Raw genomic sequence first — 25,198 nt, 5'->3', positions numbered from 1 at the left:
TCTTTTTTAGGAGATATCTAGTTTAAAAGTAAATTTCCATAAAAGTACGATGTTTGGTGTTAATGTTGTTCAGTCATGGTTGCATGACGCGACTTTGCTAATGAATTGTAAACATGGGAGTCTTTCTTTTTTTGTACTTGGGGCTACCTATAGGTGGTGACTCTCGTAAACTTCATTTATGGTGTCCTCTTATTGCGCGTATTAGAAGTAGATTGTCGGGGTGGCATAGTAGGATTCTATCTTTGGGGAGTCGGCTGATTCTTCTGAAGTATGATATGTCCCTCATACCGGTCTATTTTCTTTCCTTCTTCAAGACTCCCTTAAGTATCGTATCTTCTCTTGAATATATTTATAGTGTTTTTTAAGGTGGGTTGTGAGGATTTTAGAAAAATATTTTGGATTAAATGATATACTTTATGTTTGAAAAGGGAGAAAGGAGGTTTGAGGTCAGTAAATTGAATGAGTTTAAATTATATTTGCTTAGTAAATGGGTTTTGAGGGTGTTGGAGAAATGGGAAAGTTTTTGGTAAAAAGTGTTATGTGCTAGGTACTGTAAGGAAGGAGGGCGTTTATGTTTTGGGGGAAGGAGAGGTTTTGTGTGGTGGCAAAATTAGAATAAAATTAGAGAGGGAGTTGGTATGCTAGACCAGGGGTGGTTGATTGATAATACTCATCGTGAGGTGGGTGATAGCTCCACTACCTTGTTTTGGAGAGACTCATGACTCGATGGTTCTTCATTTGAAGTTAGATTTAGAAGACTTTATAAGTCGGCAGATGGTTCTTCGTTTGAAGTTAGATTTAGAAGACTTTATAAGTTGGCAGATAATAAATTAGAACCAGTAACATATATGCACTTTTTGGGGTGGGAAGTAAATGGCGAGGCTTAGAAATGGCGTAGGAGGTTATTTGCATGGGAGGAGTATGTGGAACATTTAGCTTCGGTTGCTTTGTATATTGATGTGAGGGATTGTTGGGTTTAGAAGCTTCATCCCTCTCAAGTTTATACGATAAAAAGTGCTTATAACAAATTAACTACTATAGAAGAAAATTTTAATCCAGTTTATAATCATGTGTTGTGGCTTAAAGTGGTTATGCTAAAAATTAATAATTTTGCTTGACGTTTGTTTCTTAATTGGATTCAAACTAAGGTTAATTTGATTATGCGGCATAATTTTGGAAGACAAGGATCATTTATTTACTAAATGTGACTTTTATTGTCGGTTATGGTCTCTGGATTCTGGATGGTTAGGTTTCTTAACCAGTTTTCAGGGTAATTTACTAGATCACCTAGTGTAGTTTGGTGGGTTAGGGGATTCTCGAAAAATGTTCAGTTGACTCTTAATATTATTTGGGTTTAAGTGGTTTGGGTCATCTGAAAGGCGAGAAATGGGATAATTTTTCAGCTTAAGGACGAGCATTTACAATCGTTAAGCGAAAAGGTTAAAGCTTTAGTCTTTCTGATAGTTAAAATCAGGTTATGTTTGATTTATCTTTCTGATAGTTAAAATCAACTTATGTTTGATTTCGATTATCATTTATGGAGGCATAATCATATTTCTTGCTTAACTGTTGTTTCCTAGTTTCTCCTTTTTGTCGATTGTTGTTACTTGTAATGCGACTCTCTTCTTTTGTTAAGTTGCTCTCGTACATCTTGTGCCGAAGGGACTTTTCATTTTATCAACCAAAAAAATAAAAAATACATTTGATCAATCAAGCTAAAATAAAAAGGTGCTAACAAATTTTTTGTTCCAAATTAAGAATGTCACATAGTGATCTAATCTCACATCAGTAATGATACGTCATAAAAAAAAAAAATCAAGCCTCAATCATGGATGTGGAAATCAATCCCAAAACTTGTGAAGCTAGGGACTAAAAGCCTGAATTTTGGAGTGAGGGACTAAAATCATGTTTCATTTATCATTAGGACTATAAGTGAAATTAATTTTTTTACAAATAAGATTAGTCAAGGCAAGTTGAATGATGATGAGACTCATTAGTATCAGGCAAAAAATCTTGAGACTCCAAGATCATTTACAAATAATATAATTATTTATTATCTACCAACGAGATTCTCACTTCGACTTATCTTTACTATATATAAAGAAAACTACCCCTTTCAGCACTTTTGGTTGGATTTTTCTTTTCAAAAATACCCTTAATTTTCAATACAAATAACACATGTAACAAATAGATAAAAATAAATTTAAATATTAAAACAAATGTAACAAACACGATATGAATATAATTTTTTTTTGTTTTTTTTCCTTTATCATTTAAAAAGTGTAAAGATGAGTATATTTATACTTACTTTTTCATCATTCTAATTATACCCTTAAACAACTTTTTCTATAATAAAATTGTCGTTGGTGTCGTTAAAAAAAGAATTTAGATTATATTTTTTTTGTTATATTGTATTATTGTCGGTGTCGTTGAAATAGTTAATCATGGTTAGTTTGATTTTTTTATAACTTGAAAGCAACAAACATTTTTTTTTTTAGTTTTAATCAAGATCAAAATTTCATAAAAAATCACCGTTCATAATTTTCAAACGTTAGCGCAATAAAAAGAGCTGAAAGACGGGCACGTGAGTGCCCATCTTTTCGCTAGTTAAAATAAAAAAAGATTCTCACTTCGACAACATGATTTGATCTTATCTTCAACCAATATGAACTTAATACTCCATCCATTTAAAAATACATGTCGCAGTTAACTACCGCACACATGCTAATGCACAACTTTGATCATTAATATCTTTAATTATATATAATAAAAAGTTATAAAAATTTGATATTTTAAAAATATTCATTGAGACAAATCAAACAATATCTTACATGCTAACATTTTTATTTATTTATATTAATGCACAACTTTGATCATTAATATCTTTAATTATATATAATAAAAAGTTATAAAAATTTGATATTTTAAAAATATTCATTGAGACAAATCAAACAATATCTTACATGCTAGCATTTTTATTTATTTATATATTGGTTACACCCTCTGATCACTATTATAAGCAAAAAAACAAGTTTTGATATTCATGCAATAAATGACGTTTCAAGTCATTATTATAGACTATATACATTATTTATTCAATGAATCTCAAAACTTTTTGGGATTTAAAGATTGTGTTGAATTTTTTTTCAATTTCAATTTCAATCTAATTAATTATGTGATTTTTCTTGTATCATTACTTGCAAGAGTTTCATTTGAGGATTGTGGGAGGAAATTCTTTTCCTACAACATTGCTGTGAAATTAAAATATAGATGGACAAAGGAAATGATATAATATAATTAATTTTACTTCATGACAAATTTAATTGAAAATTACGAGAGTTACACAAAATGCTTGAATCCATTCTGGGAAGATTATGGAATGAATGCTTATTAATCTCTATGTTATGGTAGGTTAATTAGGTGAACCTCCTGGACAAAGAGAGAGAGAACGGCGTTGATGATGATTGAATAGAGAAGATGAAAGATTCACATATTGATTGAGTGTGGAAAAACACATGTGTTAATTAAAATAGAACTTTTAATCTGAACCATCTATTTAGATATTATGGCTTGTATTTATTCTCATCATTCTCATATAAAAATGACATTTTCATAGTATATGCTCTCTTATATATATATATATATATATATATATATATATATATATATATATATATATATATATATATATATATATATATAGACACACACTCAAGATGATGAATTGAGTCGCTCACACAGGACTCTACTCACCATATTACTCACCTTCACAACCTCAACCACCATTCTCTTGTTTTTTTTTTTCTTTTTCTTTTCATCACTCTCTCATTCTCTCCCCCCTATATTATATAACAACCCAACCCACCTCTTATCCACACTGTACTTTATCATTCTTCAACACAATTACATTACATATATAGTTCTTGGAACAAAATTAATGGAGGAGTCGGGAGAAAATTGGCCTTCTAATTCTGATTTGGTAAAATCCAATTGCAATCACGTACCTATTAATATAATACATATGATTTTGAGTTAGTCACAGTCATATTATGTGTATAACTCTCTTTTCTTTGTTTTTTGCATTTATTCATAGGAAATAAGTGATGAAGCCATTCTTAAAGATGGAGAATCTGAATCTGTATGTGATGATGATGAGGATCATTATTTTGAAGATCAGGTTGGAGATCCCACAGATAATACAAAGGAAAACAATGAGAAGGAGATCACAGAGATGTTGCAGGAACTTTCAGACGCCATAGGCTTAAAGAAGGTTCGTAATTAAATTAAATATAGTTAACATATTAACATATTTATACTTTAAATGAATGGTATGATTTCTTTGCATATGTCTTACCAGTTTTTTTTTTGTTGAAGGAATATATATATATATATTGTGTTACTAGCTGATATATAGTATAAAAAAATATTTTTTATACACTCAAAATCATACCAACCTTCTTTATACTAAAAAATATTATCTTCTATACACTCAAAATCAATTGTAAAAACTCAATAATGCAGAAAGATTATTATTTTTTAAATAAAGTAGGGAAAATAAAATAAAATAAAATAAAAATAAAATTGATAATATTAGATACCCCATGCGAGGATATATGGCTTTCAGTGCAAGTGATGATAGTATGCTCATTAAATTAAGAATTCGAAGTGACTTAAGATTGAAGATAGGGATGTAAATGGATATCCATGGATGTGGATAGTGTGATTTTCGTGTATGCTCCGTTGGATAAATATGAAATCTATACCTTATCCATATTCGTGCAGATATCCGTTTAGTGGGTAATCCATGGATTTTGCGGTATCAACGGGTTTATACAGATATCCATTAATAACATTTACAAAAATAAAATAAAATTGTTAATTGTTTTTTAGCTGAACTTTAAAAACAAAAGTTCATCACATGCATTTAATAAAAAGCCATAAAGATCATCGACTAAAAAAAAAACCATAAATAAAGTTCCTTATATTTAATAAAAATAAAGTTCTTTGATTTAACAAAAACATAAATAAAGTTCATCATATTCAACAAAAACATAGCTTTTTGCTTCAACAGTCCCGACCACTTTCACTTCCTTTTAAAGGAGCGTAATAACAACACTCATAGTACTGAGGTTTTTTGCTTAGGAAAGTATTAAGGTTATTTATGTAAATTCCTCGATTAAATAGCGGGTATGGATATCCGCAGGTGCATATACCATTAAGTCTGCATCCGTATCCATTAATTAGTGGATAGTTAAAATATCCGTTTATTTTATCCATGGATATCCATTCAGGTCTCCACTCCGTATCCGTGGTGGATTTTATCCGCAAATATTCACGGATGCAAATTTTTTTGCCATCCCTAATTGAAGGTATCAACTTTTTAATATTACAATTTACAAATCATATTTTTGTATTCTCATTATTTTATGAGAAAATGCTAAGGTCACACCCACTAACACTCTCTTTTAACACATCCAATAAAAATCAGCCATGTGTCCCATTTTTTTTAATTCAATTTACTTGTTACTTGCTCATCCTGTTGTTTGATTTTTTTTTTTTTTGGAGAGAAAAAAGAAAAAGAAAAAGAAGAAGTGTATTGCAGTTTGGATCTGAATCGCCAAAATTATTGCTCAATTGCCAGCAATATCTATGTATTGCAGTTTGATTCAATTCAACACTTGAGGCACTTTACAGAATATATAAAAACCTAGATGCAGTGCTCTCTCTCTCTCTCTCTCTTTTCACAGAAACAATGAACGGCGGTGGTGGCGGGATCTAGGATTCCGATCCAAAAAATGTACAGAAAATCATCCACGATATCATAAAATTTCCAAAAAACAGCAATCCAAACGAAATCTACTCTACCTTAAATAATGTTACATGGATCGCAATGAAACTGCTAAAAATTGTCTGTTCTTTTTCTTTTTCTTTTAGAAACAGGATGAGCAGGTAACAAGTAAATTGAATTAAAAAAATGGAACACATGGCTGATTTTTATTGGGTGTGGTAAAAGAGAGTGTTAGTGGGTGTGACCCTAGCATTTCTCTTATTTTATATATCTTTCATATAGTTAAAATCTTACTTAAGAGTGTGGTTTAAACAAAGGTAACGATGAAGTGAAGTCTGTTAAAAGTCATACATCTGATAGAAGATGGTGTGACAATGTGTTTATAAGTGAGAGCAATCCTCACCTTAAAAATCGGTTTTGTGGGATTGTGTTAGGTCCAACCACGATTTCTAAGATGGTATCAGAGTTGGGTTAAGGTTTGCGTTGTGGGGATTCAGGCCCACGCTAGGCATGAGGGTGGGTGTTGAAGTTGTTTGTAGTTTGTTGTTTGTCTCACATCCCACAGGTTTCCGGGCTGTTGAGCATATAAATATGTTTGAGTACCTTTATCCTTTGAGCTAGCTTTTGGATGAGATCCAAACCTATTTAAGATGGTATCAGAACCTCTTCAAGATCCATTGGACCACCTTCTATCAGGTATCCACTATCGGGCCGCCCACCATTTATGTCTACAAACCAAACCCGATAGTGCTGGTCGTGAAGGGGTGAGTTAAGAGTCCTACATCGGATAGATCATGGTCTGACAATGTGTTTATAAGTGAGGGCAATCATCACCTCATAAATTGGTTTTGTGAAATTGTGTTAGGCTCAACCACGATTTCTAAGAAAGTCAATAACAAACACTTATATTTTTTTTATTATAATTTAAAGGCAGTAATTTATTATCTTCTTCCCTTTTCCCAAAATTAATTGGTACAAAAAAAATGTAGCTTAAGCAAAGTGAAAGGTTCGTTATTATCCAATGAAAAGAAATCATTGTCGGGGGTCAGTTGGTTCGTTATACTTTCTAAAGGCATTTGCATTATTTGCTTGTCTGTTTTTGAAATGTTTTTATTTTTATTAATATTTGTAAAAATACATCTTTCTGAATATATTTTTTTTTGACAAAAATAAAACGATTCATTCATTCAAATTGATAGAGTACATCAGATAGAAACATCGCTAAAAATGTAAAAGGTGAATCTACGAACAAACTCACAACATCCAAGTTAATAGCATACAACGATAAAATGCCGACAAATAATATGAAAAAACCTAAGTCACGAAAATACCCACGCTCACAGATCTGCAACGTTGACGCCCAAATCATTGGTTGAATTTGTAATTGACTGATGTCGATCTTTCAATAGGAACTAAATGAACACCGCGACAAGACTTGAATTCAAGCACCGCACAAGACGACTAACTACACAACGCCGCACTTAGACGACGAAATCACAAAAAACACAAAAGGAAAAACTTGATATATGTGAAAACTACTTATTTAGATTGAAAGAAAAGGAAGAAAAAAAAAAGATGTAGATGAGTGATTTTAGGTAAAAAAAAAAGACCTAAAACTACCCCTCCTCGATGAACGAAGGAGAAAAAAAGCTTATAGAGAAGTTGGAGTTTTCTTTCTAAATAAATATATAAAAAAAAGTGTGTTATAATTTTTTTTTATTTTATTATTGATACAATTTTCATATTGTACAACGGATAAGTTGGTCATACAAGAAAAGAGAATAGCATAGAAAGATCAATATTCTATTTTTTTATATGTATATATATGCACTTATAAATAATAGGGATGAAAAAAGTGAAATTGATTTCTCTATATAAATGTGTAGCTGGACGAAATTTCGATCATAGAGAAAGCTAGAGACTATGTAGCAACACTTCAAGAACGTGTGAGAGAGCTAGAACAAGAAGCTGGATTCAACATTTGTAACGAAAGGACCAAACTGAGTTCAAATTACTACAATTGTGGAACAAGTGATATTACTCTTCCAGAGGTCAAAGCAAGAGTGTTACAAAAAGTTGTACTCGTCATAGTCCAATGTGAGGAACAAAATGGTATCCTGCTCAAAATACTAACCAACCTTGAAAATCTTCATCTTTCAGTAGTTAACAGTAGAGTCTTGAATTTTGGAAAATCCACCCTTGACATCACCATTGTTGCCAAGGTACATATACAAGTCAATATATACTTCATATAATATATTTTTAAGGGATGCTTCATATAATAATATATATTCTATTTGGAGAATCGTAACAAAGAAAAATGCTATTTAATTTTTTTTTGAAAAGAAAAATGCTATTTAATGAATTATGGAATATACCAGTAGATGTTATAGTTGAAGTTGTTATCCAAGATTTCCTAAAAAAAAAGTCATATATCCATGATCAATGAGTGAGGGGTATCCTTGGCGCAACTGGTAAAGTTGTTGTCATGTGACTGTAAGGTCACGGGTTCAAGTCCTGTAAACAGCCTCTTGTGTAAAAACAGGGTAAGGCTGCGTACAATACACCAAATGGTGGGACCCCTTCCCGGACCCTGCGTATGCGGAAGCTTCAGTGCACGGGATAGTTTTTTTTTTTTATCCATGATCAATGAGTAAAACTAGGAATATGAGCGGATTTAATTCGAAGTTTTCTAATAAATTTAGCAACAAACGTAAGAAAAAAGATATCATATCATAGTCAGCGACGGATCGATCATGAAATTTTAACATATGGAGACATGATAATTTATATAAATTACCTAACAAATACATAAAGACAAGTGATAAAACGACAACGTTAATCATTTTTATTAAGTAAAGTATTGGAGATAACTCATTTCATTTCATCAAAAATAATAGAGTCAATACAATAGGGAGGATGAAAGAAAATATTGGGACTAGCATGTAATATAGACGTTCGAGCAAAGTTATAAGTGACTTTATTAGCTTGTCTCCTAATGTAAGCTAGAGCATAACTAACATTAGATAAGAGCAAAGTCCTACAATTAGAGTAAACTTCCTAGTTCATTCACATAGGAGCTATTATTAAGGACTACATTCACAACTAGCTGACCATCAGTTTCAAATACTACCTGATTGAGGCCGAGACCAAGAGCAATTTGGAGGGATTGTTGTAGAGCAGTAGCTTCACACTGAGCTGCGGTTGTAACAGAGGGAAAGACCATAGAGTGAGCTTGGATAAGATGTACACGACTTTCTCGAAAGCAAATACCTACACCAAATTTTCCTTCGACTACGAAAAGGGCACGATCTACGTTACACTTGATCCAATCCACCTGCGGTTTAGACCATATTGAGGTAGTGGACTGCCCATTATCATTGAGACGGTGGCACCACATGTAATCCCGAACTGTATCTAATGCGAGGACACACGATGCACGAGCATTGGCGGACTTTTGCTCCCATAAACAACCATTACGCGCACACCAAATACTCCATAAAATAGCTACAAATCTATCACAATTCTCCACTTCAAACACTCTAAGAATGGAAAAGATAATAGAGGAAAAACTGCCACTTGACGTCATGTACGACTCTATCTTGCCCCAAAGATTAGCTTCTTTCCAACAATCACTAGCAAACTTACAATGCATAAACATGTGCATTTCATCTTCCAAGTCGTTATTGCAAACCATACAAGTTGACTGGAAATGGACTCTACGACTTTGCAAGTTAACCCTCGTGGGTAGGCAGTTACGAAGTAATCTACAACAAAAATGTTTGATTTTAGGCGGAACACGTAGTGACCATATCAACTTTCAATCACTAGAGACATGATGGTTTGTCCGTTGGTCTGAAATATTCAAACACGTCTTGTAGGCAGATTTGACTGTGTATTATCTATTAGGAGATGCATTCCAAATAATTGTATCAGAATGAGTGCGAGAGTGCAAAGTCAACTTACAAATATCGGATGTATCTTGTGCGTTCATGATAGAAGAAATAAAGTCTCGATTCCAAGTGTTGGTTGTTGGATTGAAAAGCTGAGAGACCGTCATGTTGAGAAGATTGCTTGAGGGGATTGAGGAAGGACGCATATTCAGACGAGTGTGGATCCATGGGTCTTTCCAGACATTAATATCGTCACTATCACCAATTTTCCACCTATAACTAAGAGATAACATCGGGATAGTGCTCCAGATATTCCTCCATGTGAATCTTGGACTATGACCGATATTGGCGCCCAAAAAACCACTTATAGGGAACTATTTAACTTTGAGAACTCTAGTGAGGAGAGAGGAAGAGTTTGTGATGAGCTTACATCCTTGCTTACCTAGCATGGCAAGGTTATAAGCTTTAAGGTCAAGAAAATTAAAACCATCTTGATCCTTACAAGCAGTCATCTTATCCCAATTTAACCAATTAATACTTCGACCTCCAATCATCTTCGAACCTCAGTAAAATGAATATATCATACGTTCTATTTCCTCCCCAAAAGAGGTAGGGAGCAGAAAAAAGGTCATACAATAAGCAAGAATAGATTGTGAAATTGATTTTAGAAGCACTTCCTTACCTGCGCGTGAAAGAGATCGAGCATTCCAATTTTGGATATTTTCGTGATGCATTCTTTAGTAAAACAGAATATCGATTTTTTATCTCGTCTTAGCATAGATGGGAGGCCAAGATACTTACCGTGCCCCATATATTCCACAACTCCCAAGAGATGAATAATGTTGCTTCGTCGTATGGAATTTGTGTTACGCTGAAAGCGATGGAAGATTTTTGATAATTAATAGCTTGGCCACTAACAGTTTCATAAGTATCCAGAATATTCTTGAGAGATGTCACTTCAGAAATAGTAGCCTTGCAGAAGAGGAAACTGTTATCTGTGAAGAGGAGGTGAGTAATTGATGGACTCCCCCGACATATGCAAGTATCGTGAATAAGGCCGCTATTATCATGGTATCGGATGTAACAACTGAGGCCCTCTGAACAAATAATGTACAGATAAGGAGAAAGGGGATCCCTTTGTCGAAGGCCACTAATAGGAGCAATAGGCCCCACACGATCATTGTTGACTAGCGCATTATATTTAACATATGAGACACATTGCATAATCCAATTAATCCAAACATTTAAGAACCCCATTTTTTCCATTACCGCTTGCAGATAACTCCACTTGACCCTGTCAAAAGATTTACTAACATCAAGCTTTAGAGCAATATTTCCTTCTTTACCTCTGGTCTTGCATTTCATATAATGGAGAACTTCAAAAGCAGTGAGGGCATTATCAAGAATATCTCTACCAAGGACAAAAGAGGCTTAAGAATCAGAGATGCACTTATGGAGGATTTGTTTGAGCCGATTGGCAAGGACTTTTTAGAGAATCTTGTAGATGACATTACAAAGTGAAATGAGACGAAGGCCTTTCATGCTCTCAAAAATGCTATTTAATGAATAATGGAATATACCAATAAATGTTATAGCAAAAGTTGTTATCCAAGATTTCCTAAAAAAGAGTCATATATCCATGATCAATGAGTAAAACTAGGAATATAAGCGGATTTAATTCAAAGTTTTCTAATAAATTTAGCAGCAAACGTAAGGAAAAAGATATCTCAATCACCGACAAATCGATCTAGAAATTTTAACATGTGGAGACATGATAGTTTATATAAACTACATTACAAAGAAGACAAGTGATAAAACGACAACGTCAATCATTTTTGTTAAATGTGCTTGGATCTCATCCCAAAAGGTAACTCTGAGGATAGCGGTAGTCGAGCATATTTATACACTCAACAGTTTGGGAACCTGAGCGATGTGTGACTAACAACAAACAACTTCAACACCCACCGTCACACCTAGTGTGGGCCTGGGTCCAATTCCCACATCGCAATCCTAACTCGACTCTCGGGAACCTGAACGATATGGGACAACCTACAAACAACTTCAAAACCAACTTCAACACCCACCCTCACGCCTAGTGTGGACCTGGGTCAATTTCCCACATCACAATCCTTAACCCGACTCTAATACCATGTGAAATATGTTTGGATCTCATCCCAAAAGTTAGCTCTGAGGATGAGGGTACTCAAGCATATTTATATGCTCAGTAGTCTGGGAACCTGAGCAATGTGAGACTAACAACAAACAACTTCAACACCCACCCTCACGCCTAACGTGGGCTTGGGTCCAATTTTCACATTGCAATCCAGAACCCGACTCCTGAAAACCTGAACGATGTGGGACAAACTACAAACATCTTCAAAACCATCTTCAACAATTTCATTAAGTAAAATATTGGAGATTACAAAACAAAACAAAAATTGCATTGAACGTATGAAAATTAAAGCACCTTAACATTCTAAGAATTCTAAATGTTTTATGGGTTTTGCTATCCAGTGTCCTAAAGGCAATTGTTAAGGAATTCATTTAGAAATTTTGTCTTGGAAATGCAAGTTTTTACTTTTGTTTTAGCAATAATTACACAACTTTTTTTTTACTTATTTTAGTATTTTAATCAATGCCCCAAGGGCACTAGTTAGCATTTTCCATGTTTTATATGTCTCTTCATATTGATTTTAAAGAGTTGTAAAATTTTTATTTTTAATATTGTCAAATATATCACTCTTTATCAACAAGAAGGGGGTAGTGTTAATTTCTTATCGTGGGTGTGGTGTATGTGTGAAATTCATTTTTTAATTTAATATGCTGCACCAATTGGAACCTTTTCCATTATAACCTATTTCTCTTTCTTTTATAAAGGAAAAAAACAATAATGTTTTCTGTTGAAATTTGAAAACATTTTAATTTTAAGAGTAAATTACACTCACTTCCCCTCAACTATGCATGAATTACACTTCCCTTCCCTCTTATGTTAAAATATACACCCATCTCCCCTCTTATTCAAAATATATTAGAAAAAATTTCACTCCCCTCCCCTAAGAGAAGCTTGAATTGCATTCCCCTCCCCTTTTATGTTAAAATCTACACTTTACTCCCTCAATTTTTTTATTTCTAATAATCTAGCAAAAAAATAATAATTTAACACACTAAAAAAAATAGTATTGCGGGTCTACTTTAATATAATAAAAAATTGAATACATATTTTTCACTATTTTTTGTTCATAATTTCATTAGCATGTAGTTTTAAACCCTATTATAAAATATGAAATAACCCAAAATAAAATTAAAATATGTGAAAAATTACTAAAGCCAATAAAGCATTGTTATTTAATAGTTAATTTTATACTCTAAATTATAAAATCACTAGCAAAATATTTAAATTTAATTATCATTGACATTTAAATTATAAAGAAATGAATTAATTTTTCTTAATGGTGGTTCAAAATTAATATATATCATAAAAATATTTATTTATGTTAAAATAGATTAAAGTGTAGTGCATATTTAATTATTGATGGATAGGGTTGTAATTCAAGCATCCTATAAGGGAGGTGAATATAAATTTTACTTTTCAAGGGAGGGAAGTGTATATTTTAACATAAGAGGGAAGAGGGGGGTGTAATTCAAGCATTTTTGAGGGGTAGGGAGTGTAATTTACTCTAGTTTTAATTCCCTGAGACAAGGTCGTTGATTTTTCAAAGTATACACAACACCAATATTTTAAGGGTTAATACATGTTTACCCCCTGTAATATTAGCGATTTCCGGTTTACACCCTCTAAAAAAATTTGTTTAGATTCCAACCCTGTAATTTGAAGATTCTTTGTTTTGGACCTTCATAAGTTTTGGGTGTACAAAATCAATGATATGACCGGGGGTAAACCAAAATTCTCTTGAGTTACAGGGGGCGAAAGTACGTTAAATTTTGTAATTTGATGCCATGAAGGTCCAAAACCAAAGAATCTTCAAATTACAGGGTTGGAATCTAAACAATTTTTTTTTACAGGAGGGTAAACAGAAAATCGCTAATATTACAGAAGGTAAACATATATTAACCCATATTTTAACAACATGATATTAGTTTGTTTAAGCATTATTAGGGCCCTTGCAGGGACATAACAATAATTTAGGTAGGGACCTAACATCAAAATATCATAGTATTTGCTAACAGGTGATTGAAGTTGTGAGGTCAGTTACCCCAAATATCTATAGAATAGGTCCAGATTGTGAAATCTCATTTTTCTAATAATTTTGATGTAAAAAAACGAATTTAATTCATATATGTTGTCATTATAAATAGTTTCTATACCATCAATCCATTATGATTTTCAGCTTAAAAACATATTACTTTAATAATAATTACTTTTAAATCACATATATTTATTTAAATATGTAGTGTAAATCTTTTTACATTGACAATGTATCACAATCAAACCCATTATGAAAATCTTATTCCATTTTAGATTGATTTTTTTAGTGATATTTGAATATTCTTAAGCTGTAGCAAACGAAAGAAAAAAGAATATTCTTACACTTGAATTTATTTATATTTGTTTCCCTTATTAGTAATTAATTAAAATATTAAACTTGTCCTTTGTTCATAAATATTAATTAATTTCTTATTAGCTAGGGTGGTCTCATATTATGTTAGTTTGACATTTATTATGAAATGAAATCCACTAAGCTTATTTTCCTCAAATTAAAAAAAATAATAAATTCTGCAGATGGATGATGGCTACAACCTTAATGTGGATGAGCTAGTGAAAACCCTGAGAATAGCGATCTTGACACAATAGATTGTAAAATCTGACTTGGAATGGATGAATATGTTAGGTATCTCATTTGTTATACTCTACAAGAATTAACTGTTATTGTCTTACTCAGAAAGTGCCACCGTACTTTGGGGAAGAATTTCAGATATTCTAGTAGTATATGAAAATAAGTGTATAAAATTATGATAAATTGTTGAAGCGCAAACTAAAGTGCATGTATTTGTTGGTACTTAGTTAATTATGGATCTGATAATTAGGATTGAGCTACGGAAGTGCAGGTTAGCCCAGTTCATAATGGGTGCAATTGTATAAGTAGTTGACTCTATCACATGATAGAAGTTAGTTGATCATTTTGCAATTATATTTTTTGGCATTTTTTTCACTTTATCCTTTTCTTATGGGTTCTATTGAATTCTGAACATATCTCCCTTTAGATTATATAATATGAATAACATTTTGAGTAATTTTATGTTTCACCAGATTTTTAATCAACTTTGCAAAGCAGTGACACACATTATTAATCGATCAAAATTTCATAATAAATTTTCATTAAAATAATGTTTTTTTATATCAAATTATTAGACATCGAAAGCTAAACATGTGCTACAACAAGATGGAGGGGGAAGAATGAGAATATTTGTTTTCTCTAGCACATCCTAAGAAGGAGAGAGAAGATGGAGGGGGAAGAATGAGAATATTTGTTTTCTCTAGCACATCCTAAGGAGGGGAAGAATTGTTTCCTCTCACGCATCCTCAGAAAGGGAAAATGGGAGAAAGAGACTCTGATGAGCAACCCAAATCTAGACGAGAGTGTGAATTTGAAGAGTGGGAGATTGACCTTTGACCATTCATATTATCCCTACAAGATAAAAAGAACCTTGGAATGAAAGGCCAACAACAAAATATTGTAGAAGTTCATAAAAGAGAATGTAGGATGAAATAAGAATTTGTTAAGAATGTGTGTGTATTTATAGGGGAAACGTTGCTATATAGTGTAACGTCAGTCGATGGAAGAAAAAAAAACGTGGTCAATATAGTCTGACCAGTCAATGGAAGGGAGAATATGTTAATCCGAACTGGACCATTACAATGTTAAAACTCATACTCTAGATGGTTTAGGACATCTCAGATTGCATAATCTGAACTAGTCAAGTATATGATTTTTCTGTGGTCCACATTGTTGGAACAAAATGTGTTTAACAATGAACCTTAAAGGGTTTTGATGATAACAAGGTATTAAAAATTGTAAATTGGACTAGCTAATATTTGTTCAAGTGTACAGGACCATAATTATAAAGTTACATCATCATTGGTTCTGAATGAGCAAATAAAGAGCTATGGAAACAACAAAAATTTGAAGCTTGGACGCTCCTGAAGGCAACTTGCTACTGAAGAGAAAAAGCGCTCCTGAAGTCAAGCTGCTCCTGAAGAAATAGCGCTCCTGAAGTAAGCTGCTCCTGAAGAATAGTGCTTCTGAAGACAAGAGGTCCAGAAGCCACATCATCAGAAGCTGCAGAAGTCATATCATCAGAAGCTGCATCATCAGAAGCTGCCTCATCAGAAGCCATTTCACCAGAAGCTGAATATCAACTGGATTTGCAAAGAATCAAGAATTGAAGAATTATCAATGCAAAAGCTGTCTATTGGATTCGAAAACACAAACAAAGGATTAGTGGAGTTTGCAACGGTCATTTCAAAGGTGTTTGAAGGCGTGTGTTTGCAATTTGGACGAAAGCGTTGACATTGTACTTTGTACGAATTGTACAACCACGTTCTCCACTACTCTGTTTTGTGTCCGCGCTACAGGACAAGAAAACAGCTCCAGAATACGGTTTCGCCTGCATAGATGTTCCTTTGGATAAGGAATGGATTTCAAATTTGTTCTTCATAGGACAACAGCCAAATCAGGCAAAAGATTATTGGTGAAAGATCAAGCTTCAACAACGACTCTTTGGTGTGCTGGCAATTTCACAACGTCTCTCTCACACCTCTATATAAAGGAGTGAAGACCTAGAGAATTGGTAATGCAAGAACGCTGAACGAAAGACTCACAAGATTTTCACAAGTACCAAACCTCTGCTGAAATTGTTCTGCATTCACTTAGAATTTCTGTGTCTCAAAGTCATATCTTAGAAATTCTTAAGTCCATTGAGTCTGTATCTGATTTGTATTGTGAGCACCTCTGATTGTATATCAAGTGTTCAACCTTAAACAATTTTCTGTGTAATTTTGTTTAGTTAGGAAGTCTCTTGCAGTTGTGCTTGAGCAGGAAGTCTCTTGATTGTGTTCTTGAGCAAAGGAAGTCTCTTGCTTGTGTGCTTGAGCATTGGAAGTCTCTTGCTTGTGTGCTTGAGCATTTGTAATCAGATATTACTCATAGTGAAATCTCCTTGGAAGTGCAAGGGGGACTGGACTACTTCCGGATTGTGGAAGGAACCAGTATAATTGCTTTATGTCGTTCTTCTTCTCTCTCTCTCTGTTTTATTCCGCTGCATTTAGATTCTGATTATCACTTCAGAAGCTGTCTCGCTTAGCTTCTGATCAGTGTGTTCAGTTTTTAGGAGAAACGAAGAATTTTTCTAAAACACAATTCAACCCCCCTTCTTGTGTTTTTCTCACCTTCAATTGGTATCTAGAGCCTTGGTCTGTTGTGTAACACTTAACCGTGCAACAGTCAAAGATCTGAGAAAAACATGTCTACTCCTACTCCTACTGGTCCTGGTGATACTAGCTATAAACATGTCTCACATGATTATAGTGATAGTAAGAAAACCAGTATTGGAAAAGTTCCAAAGTTCAATGGAGATGCTGAAGAGTTCTCTTGGTGGAAGACCAACTTTTACAGTTACATCATGAGCCTAGATGAAGAATTATGGGATATTCTGGAAGATGGTGTTGGTGATTTAGTCCTTGATGAAGAAGGAGCTGCTGTGGATAGAAAGAAACATACTCCAGAACTGAGGAAACTTTACAAGAAGCATCATATTATCAGAGGAGCTCTTGTCACTGCCATACCCAAAGCAGAATACATGAAGATGAGTGACAAATCCACTGCTAAAGCTATGTTTGCTTCTCTCTGTTCAAATTATGAAGGGAGCAAGAAGGTCAAAGAAGCAAAGGCTATCCTGCTTGTACATCAGTATGAGTTATTCAAAATGAAGGATGATGAAACTATTGAGGAGATGTACTCAAGGTTTCAAACCTTAGTTTCTGGTCTACAGATTCTAAAGAAGAGCTATGTTGTTTCTGATCATGTAAGCAAGATACTCAGAAGCTTACCTGCCAGATGGAGACCAAAAGTGACTGCCATTGAGGAAGCTAAAGATTTAAACACTTTAAGTGTCGAAGATCTTGTTAGTTCTCTCAAAGTTCATGAGTTAAGTCTTAATGAACATGAGTCTACTAAGAAGAGTAAATCAATAGCTCTTCCATCCAAAGGCAAGTCATCAAAAGCTCTCAAAGTGGTTGAATCTGAAGAGGAAGAACAGTCAAGTTCAGACTCTGAACCAGATGCTGCAGAAATGGCCATGCTCTCAAACAGACTTCAATATCTGGCCAAGAAGAACAGAAAGTTTCTCTCCAGAAGGGGTAACTCCAGAAGCTCAAGGAAATAAGATCAGAAGGGATGCTTCAACTGTAAGAAGCCAGGTCACTTCATTGCTGAATGCCCTGATCTTCAAAGAGAAAAGTCAAAGGACAAGTCAAAGAGGTCTACATTCAAACCAAGCAAATTCAAGAAGCAGATTAAGCAGAGTTTAATGGCAACCTGGGATGATTTGGGTAGTGAATCTGGATCTGATAAAGAGGAAGCTGATGAAGATGCAAAGGTAGTTGTTGGGTTGGTAGCAACAGCAACTTCAGAAGCTGGGTCAGATTCAGACTCAGAAGATGAAAACGAGGTATATTCCAAAATTCCCAGAGATGAACTTGTTGAGTCACTTAAAGAACTTCTTACACATTTTGAAGTAAGAACCAATGAGTTGAAGGATTTAAAAGAAAAATATGCTGATTTGGTACAACAGCAAAAATCAACTTTATTGGATCTGAAAGCTTCTGAACAAGGACTTAGGGGCTTTGACTTCATGTGTAAAACATATGAAGATCAGCTCAGGTTCTTATGTCAGAAGCTACAAGAAAAGTGTAATGAAAAACCTTTAAGTAACCATGAAATTGCTCTTGAAGATTTTATTATATCTGGCATTGACAGAAGCAGAGTGGCTTCTATGATTTATAGCATTTACAAGAACAATGGCAGAGGAATTGGTTTTCCAGAAGTGAAACTGGAGAAAACCAATCTAAAGTCTTGTTGTGAATGCATCAAGGAAGGTCTGAAAACATTCTTTGTACCAGAAGGGGCTGAGTTGGAAACTGTTGTTCAATCAGAACCTGAAGCTTCTAGTTCTAAGGCTAAGATTACTTCATAGCCAAAGAACTCTAAGTCAAAGGCTATGATCAAATCTGATTCCAAAACTTCAAAGGTTAGGATCCTGAAAAGATCAGAACCTATTCCTCAGAGTCTGGTGAAACCAAAATCTGGGGTTCTGAAGTCTAAGTTTCAGAAGAAGACAGTTACTGCTTCTGAAGTACCAAAACCTAAGGTGATGGTTAATCAGAAGCAACCCAACTCACAGCACAAGGTACAAGAAGTGAAGAGTAAAGCCTTAAGTACTAACCTTCCAGGACCCATAGAACAATGGGTACCTAAATCTAAAAATGTCAATGATGCAGGTATGTCTAAGAGCAGTGCCAAAGCAAAGATCATGGTACCTAGACAGTGGTTGCTCAAGACACATGACAGGAGACAAGTCCATGTTCCTCAGCCTAACAATGAAAGAGGGAGGAAATGTGAAATTTGGAGGCAACCAGTCAGGCAAGATCATAGGTACAGGAACTATTGGTAACTCCTCTACCTCAATTAATAATGTATGGTTGGTAGATGGTCTTGAACATAACCTTTTGAGCATTAGTTAATTTTGTGATAATGGTTATGATGTGCTTTTTGAAAAACCCAACTGTACAGTAATCAACAAGGAAGACAAATCCATTGTGTTCAAAGGAAAGAGAGTTGACAATGTCTATAAAATCAATTTTTCTGAACTGGCTGATCAGAAGGTGATGTGCCTACTATCAGTGAATGATAAGAAATGGATGTGGCACAGAAGGTTGGGACATGCTAACTGGAGGTTAATCTCTAAGCTTAGTAAGTTACAACTTGTGAAAGGGCTACCAGACATTGACTATTATTCAGATGCACTCTGTGGTGCATGTCAGAGAGGGAAAATTGTGAAATCATCTTTTAAAACAAAAGATATTGTTTCAACCTCAAGACCTTTAGAATTACTCCATATTGATTTATTTGGACCAGTAAGTACTGCATCCTTATATGGAAGTAGATATGGATTAGTCATTGTTGATGATTACAACAGATGGACTTGGGTGAAATTCATAAAGAGTAAAGATGTTGCGTGTGATGTATTCAGTAGCTTCTGCACTCAAATTCAATCTGAAAAAGAATCAAAAATTTTGAAAGTCAGAAGTGATCATGGTGGAGAATTTGAAAATGAGCCATTTGAAGCTTTTTGTGAAAAACATGGAATTTTCCATGAATTCTCTTCTCCTAGAACACCACAACAAAATGGGGTTGTAGAGAGAAAGAATAGAACTTTACAAGAAATGGCCAGAACCATGATTCATGAAAACAATTTACCAAAACATTTTTGGGCAGAAGCAGTGAATACAACATGCTATGTTCAAAACAGGATCTATATTAGACCTATTTTGGAGAAAACAGCATATGAACTCTTTAAAGGAAGAAAACCCAATATCTCTTACTTTCATCAATTTGGATGTACATGTTACATTCTGAACAACAAGCTCTACCTAAAGAAATTTGATGCCAAGGCCCAAAGAGGAATCTTTTTAGGTTACTCTGAAAGGTCAAAGGCATACAGGGTGTATAATTCAGAAACACTCTGTGTTGAAGAATCTATGCACGTTAAATTTGATGACAAAGAGCTTGAAGATAAAACTTCAAAGCAAGGTGAAAGTTTTGCAGAGATACAGGTTCCTGAAGCTACTCCAGAACCTGATCAGATAGCTGAGTCTGAAGATAGTCCAGAAGCTGAACCCACATCAGAAGCACAAGATGAAGCTGCTTCTGATGAAGCACAAGATGACTCACATCAAGAAGATCCTCCCAGAAACACATTCAAACACAAGTCTTCACATCCTGAAGAGCTAATCATTGGAAACAAAGATAGTCCAAGAAGAACAAGATCACATTTCAGACAAGAAGAGTCAATGATTGGACTAATCTCAATGATTGAACCTACAACAGTTGATGAAGCACTTTCAGATGATGGATGGATCCTAGCTATGCAAGAAGAGTTGAATCAATTTCAAAGAAATGATGTGTGGGATCTGGTACCCAAACCTCAGCACAAGAACATTATTGGAACAAAATGGGTATTCAGAAACAAGCTGAATGAGCAAGGTGAAGTAACAAGAAACAAAGCCAGACTTGTTGCACAAGGGTATAGTCAACAAGAAGGCATTGATTACACTGAAACGTTTGCTCCAGTTGCAAGATTGGAAGCAATCAGGTTACTTCTTTCCTATGCAGTTAATCATGGCATAATATTATATCAGATGGATGTCAAGAGTGCATTTCTCAATGGTGTCATAGAAGAAGAAGTGTATGTTAAGCAACCTCCTGGATTTGAGGATATTAAATATCCTAACCATGTTTTTAAATTGAAGAAATCACTATATGGCTTGAAACAAGCTCCCAGAGCTTGGTATGATAGACTAAGTAATTTCTTAATCAAAAATGATTTTAAGAGAGGACAGGTTGACACTACACTCTTCAGAAGGACCCTTGGGAAAGATACTCTTGTTGTGCAAATATATGTTGATGATATAATATTTGGTTCTACTAATGCATCTCTTTGCAAGGAATTTTCTGAGTTAATGCAGGATGAATTTGAAATGAGCATGATGGGAGAGCTGAAGTTCTTCCTTGGCATTCAAATCAATCAATGCAAAGATGGAGTCTATGTTCATCAATCAAAGTACACAAAGGAGCTTCTGAAGAAGTTCAAACTTGAAGATTGTAAAGTGATGAACACTCCAATGCATCCTACGTGCAACCTGAGCAAAGAAGATGAAGGAACTAAAGTAGATCAGAAGCTGTATAGAGGTATGATTGGTTCTTTGTTATACCTCACTGCATCTAGGCCAGATATTTTATTCAGTGTATGCTTGTGTGCAAGATTCCAATCAGATCCTAGAGAATCTCATATGACTGCTGTCAAGAGAATCTTCAGGTATTTGAAAGGAACAACCAATCTTGGACTCCTTTATAGGAAATCCTTAGATTATAAGCTAATTGGATTCTGTGATGCTGATTATGCTGGTGATAGGATTGAAAGAAAGTCAACCAGTGGCAATTGTCAATTTCTGGGTGATAATCTTATATCCTGGGCTAGCAAAAGACAAACAACTATTGCTATGTCTACAGCAGAAGCAGAATACATTTCAGCTGCAAGTTGTTGTACACAACTACTTTGGATGAAACATCAGTTGGAAGATTATCAGATAACTGCTAACAGTATTCCCATTTATTGTGATAATACTGCTGCTATTTGTTTGTCTAAAAATCCAATTTTGCATTCAAGAGCGAAGCACATTGAAATCAAACACCATTTTATCAGAGATTATGTTCAAAAAGGAATTTTAGATATACAATTCATTGATACTGAAAATCAATGGGCTGATATATTTACTAAGCCTTTAACTGTTGAAAGATTTGATTTTATAAAGAAAAATTTGAACATGCACTTTGTATCTGATTAAATGCTTGCTTGCTCCTGAATAGGATTTTAGGTTCTGAAGTTAGTTCAGAAGCAGTAGTCCATCAGAAGCTCTTTATTGAGGTTCTGAGGAAAACTCGCTTCTGATGATGACGTCAGCATCTGAAGTCCAGAAGCTGGATTTATTGCTTCTGAATAGTTGAATTAGTGGAAACGTTGGAAGTTACCTTTTAAAAAGTAACTTTTGGCCCACTAACTTGGTAGTTACTCTGTGAACTTCTTACGTGGCCTGTATGTGTTGGTGTATAACTAAAAGGGCAATGATGATTTAAAAGCTTTGAAAGTACTTTTCACGCGCCCCCAATTTTGTCATTAATGTTATGTTTGTTTGTCTCTTTTGAATTGCAATCGTTTTACTTTTAACACTTTGTCAATTCACACACTACTCACTCACAACAAACACATTTGCTCTCAAACCTCTTGCGAAGTAAGCGCATTCTCTCAACCTTAGAACCCTAAAATCTTCATCTTCTTCAAGTCTTCGTCAATCATCAAATGGCATCATCAAGCTCAAAAGTTTCAGAATCTACATCAAACAAGCAAAGCGTATCAGAATCTGGGTCCATCTACAAAAAGAAGACTATGGATATTCCATGGGAATCCTTAATAGTTCAAGTAGAGTCACCGGTGGATTTTGCTTCACTCAAGAAGTATGAAGTAAACATGGAAGGTTTGATAGAAACTCAGATGATGTCTGAGTATTTCAAGATGCTAAATGGGCCAACATATGTGAACTTGGTCAAGGACTTTTGGTTAAAAGCTGAAGTGTACAATGAAAAGCCTGCAAAAGTCGTAAGCAAACAAGCGGGGTCAAAGAAAGGGAAAATGGTCATGGATATGAATCCTACATCATTTGATAGCTTAGAAATAAGGTCTGAAGTGATGGGCATTCCTATAACCATCACTGAGGACGTTATAGCTAAAGCTTGTAGGATGCATGCAGAGGGAAGATTCCAAGAAATAGTCAGGAAGGAAGATGTCCTGCTAAAAGGTTACTACAACTCTCTTCTGGGTGGGAAGAAAGATGCCAAGCCTTCAGAGATGGAGATTCACAACAGAATGTTGGTGAAATTCAGTAATGATTGCTTCTTTCAAAGAGCAGGAGGGTCTGACCAACCCAACAACCAACAGAAGCTAGCAATTTATTTCATGACCAATCTTGAAAAGATAAACTTCCCCAGATATGTAATGGATCATCTCTGCTGGGCCATAAACGAAAGCACTACAAGAGGAAGAAAACAAGTACCCTATGGAAGATTGCTTTCTGAAATCTTTCATCAAGGAAGGGTGCTGGAGTTCTTAAAAAGGACAAGGAGTGCTTCTGATAAATGTTTCGAAGTCTCTACTGCTGAAAGGACTATCAGTAGCAGGAGCTTATGCTCTATGAAGTTCATCAAAGAAGCCCCTAAAGATGAAAAGTGGTTAGAGATGACAACTGCTGAAACTGAGATAATCAGGGACTTTCCTCCCATCTTTAAGGAAAGTGACTCTGATTTCCTAGTTCAATCAGTAGCTGAGTACGTCTTGGAGGAAGATGCAAGGTCTCAGGAGGAAGCTGCTCTTGCTAAAGGGAAAGGCAAGAAGGCCAAGGCAGTTGCTGTGTCAGAAGCTGCTGTTTCTGAGGCACCTGAAGGGAAAAGGGCCAGAACTAGTTCTGAATCAGAAGCTGCTCCTACTAAAGGAAAGAAGGCCAGAACTAGTACTGAGTCAGAAGCTGCTAAACCTGTTTTTATCAAGGAAAAAGGAAAGATGCAGAAGGTTGGTGCTGCTTCTATTCCACAGAAGAGGAGAAAAGGTAAGGCAGACTTGGTAATCACTCAAGAGCAGCTGGATGAAGCTCTTGAAGAAATAGAGAAAGAGGAGGCTGATCCCAAGCTGAAGAAGAAGAAGGCTCCCCTTCAACTTGTGAGTCCTATGGTTGAGATGACTCGAATAAGGAAAAGGATGGCAGATGAACGTGCTGCTGATCTTATATCAGAAAGAAAGGATCAAAAAGCTCAATACATTCATCAAAGAGATGAAAAGCTCAAGGCTTTGGGATTGGAGGACTGTGATAGGTTCTACAAAGATAAACTGGCTGAAGTAAGAGCCATTGCTGGTAAACCTACTGAAGACAATGAGGAAGACGATATGATGCTCGTCTTTGAAAATGCTCCAGAAGAGGGAACTTCAGAAGCAGTTTCTCAATCTGCTGATCCACAGAAGATCACTTCTGAAGCTGACCCTGCAGATCAGGTAATCCAGATTCCAGTCACCTCTATCCCCACTTCACCCTCTTCACCATCAGCACCTGAACAAATAGAAGACACTTCTGTCTTAGACAATCTTGCTCTCCACTACTCAGGTGAATTACCCATAGACAAAACTTCAGAAAAGGCCTCTGAAACAACTCCAGAAGCAGCTGCTTCTGAAAATGTTGTTTCAGAAAACCCCCATCAACAAACACCTGAACCACAAAAACCCACAACACCCCCACAATCACCAATAGCCATCATTGACCCCCAACTCAACAATCAAACAACAACTTCACTACAACAACCACCAACTGAAACTGAATTTCAACCTTTACCTGAACACTCTCCAGAACCAACTCCCATGGATGTTGACATCTCTCAAGTCAATGTTCAAGACTCAACCTCCACCACACACATTGATTCTGACCAGCCTTCGTCTTCAAACACACAAACACACCTTACCTTTCCAATTCCTAACCCCATTCAAGATTTAGAAATCAGTGATTCTGATCTTGAAACCCTTGATCATCCACCCACAAACATCCTGGAATCTGGATATATTAATTCTGAGCTTCTCACAATCTTGAGTCAGATGCATAATCTGGTGGATCAAAGAAGGACAA

At 34.9% G+C, this 25,198-nt stretch overlaps 1 protein-coding gene across 1 annotated transcript; it reads left to right on the top strand.

The window, feature by feature from the left end:
• Positions 1–3,689: 3,689 nt before the first annotated feature.
• LOC146925903 (transcription factor bHLH25-like) lies at positions 3,690–14,831 on the top strand. Its single transcript, XM_085758337.1, has 4 exons — positions 3,690–3,979; positions 4,094–4,270; positions 7,675–8,010; positions 14,423–14,831. Exons 1-4 carry the CDS (start codon positions 3,938–3,940, stop codon positions 14,492–14,494), a joined length of 627 nt encoding a protein of 208 aa, XP_085614463.1. The 5' UTR covers positions 3,690–3,937; the 3' UTR covers positions 14,495–14,831.
• Positions 14,832–25,198: the final 10,367 nt, after the last annotated feature.

This window comes from Medicago sativa, chromosome 4, assembly GCF_051527215.1.
Source record: "Medicago sativa cultivar Bolivia chromosome 4, Bolivia_mono, whole genome shotgun sequence".
Taxonomy (NCBI): Eukaryota; Viridiplantae; Streptophyta; class Magnoliopsida; order Fabales; family Fabaceae; genus Medicago; species Medicago sativa.
This window is presented reverse-complemented; position numbering and strand designations above follow the sequence as displayed.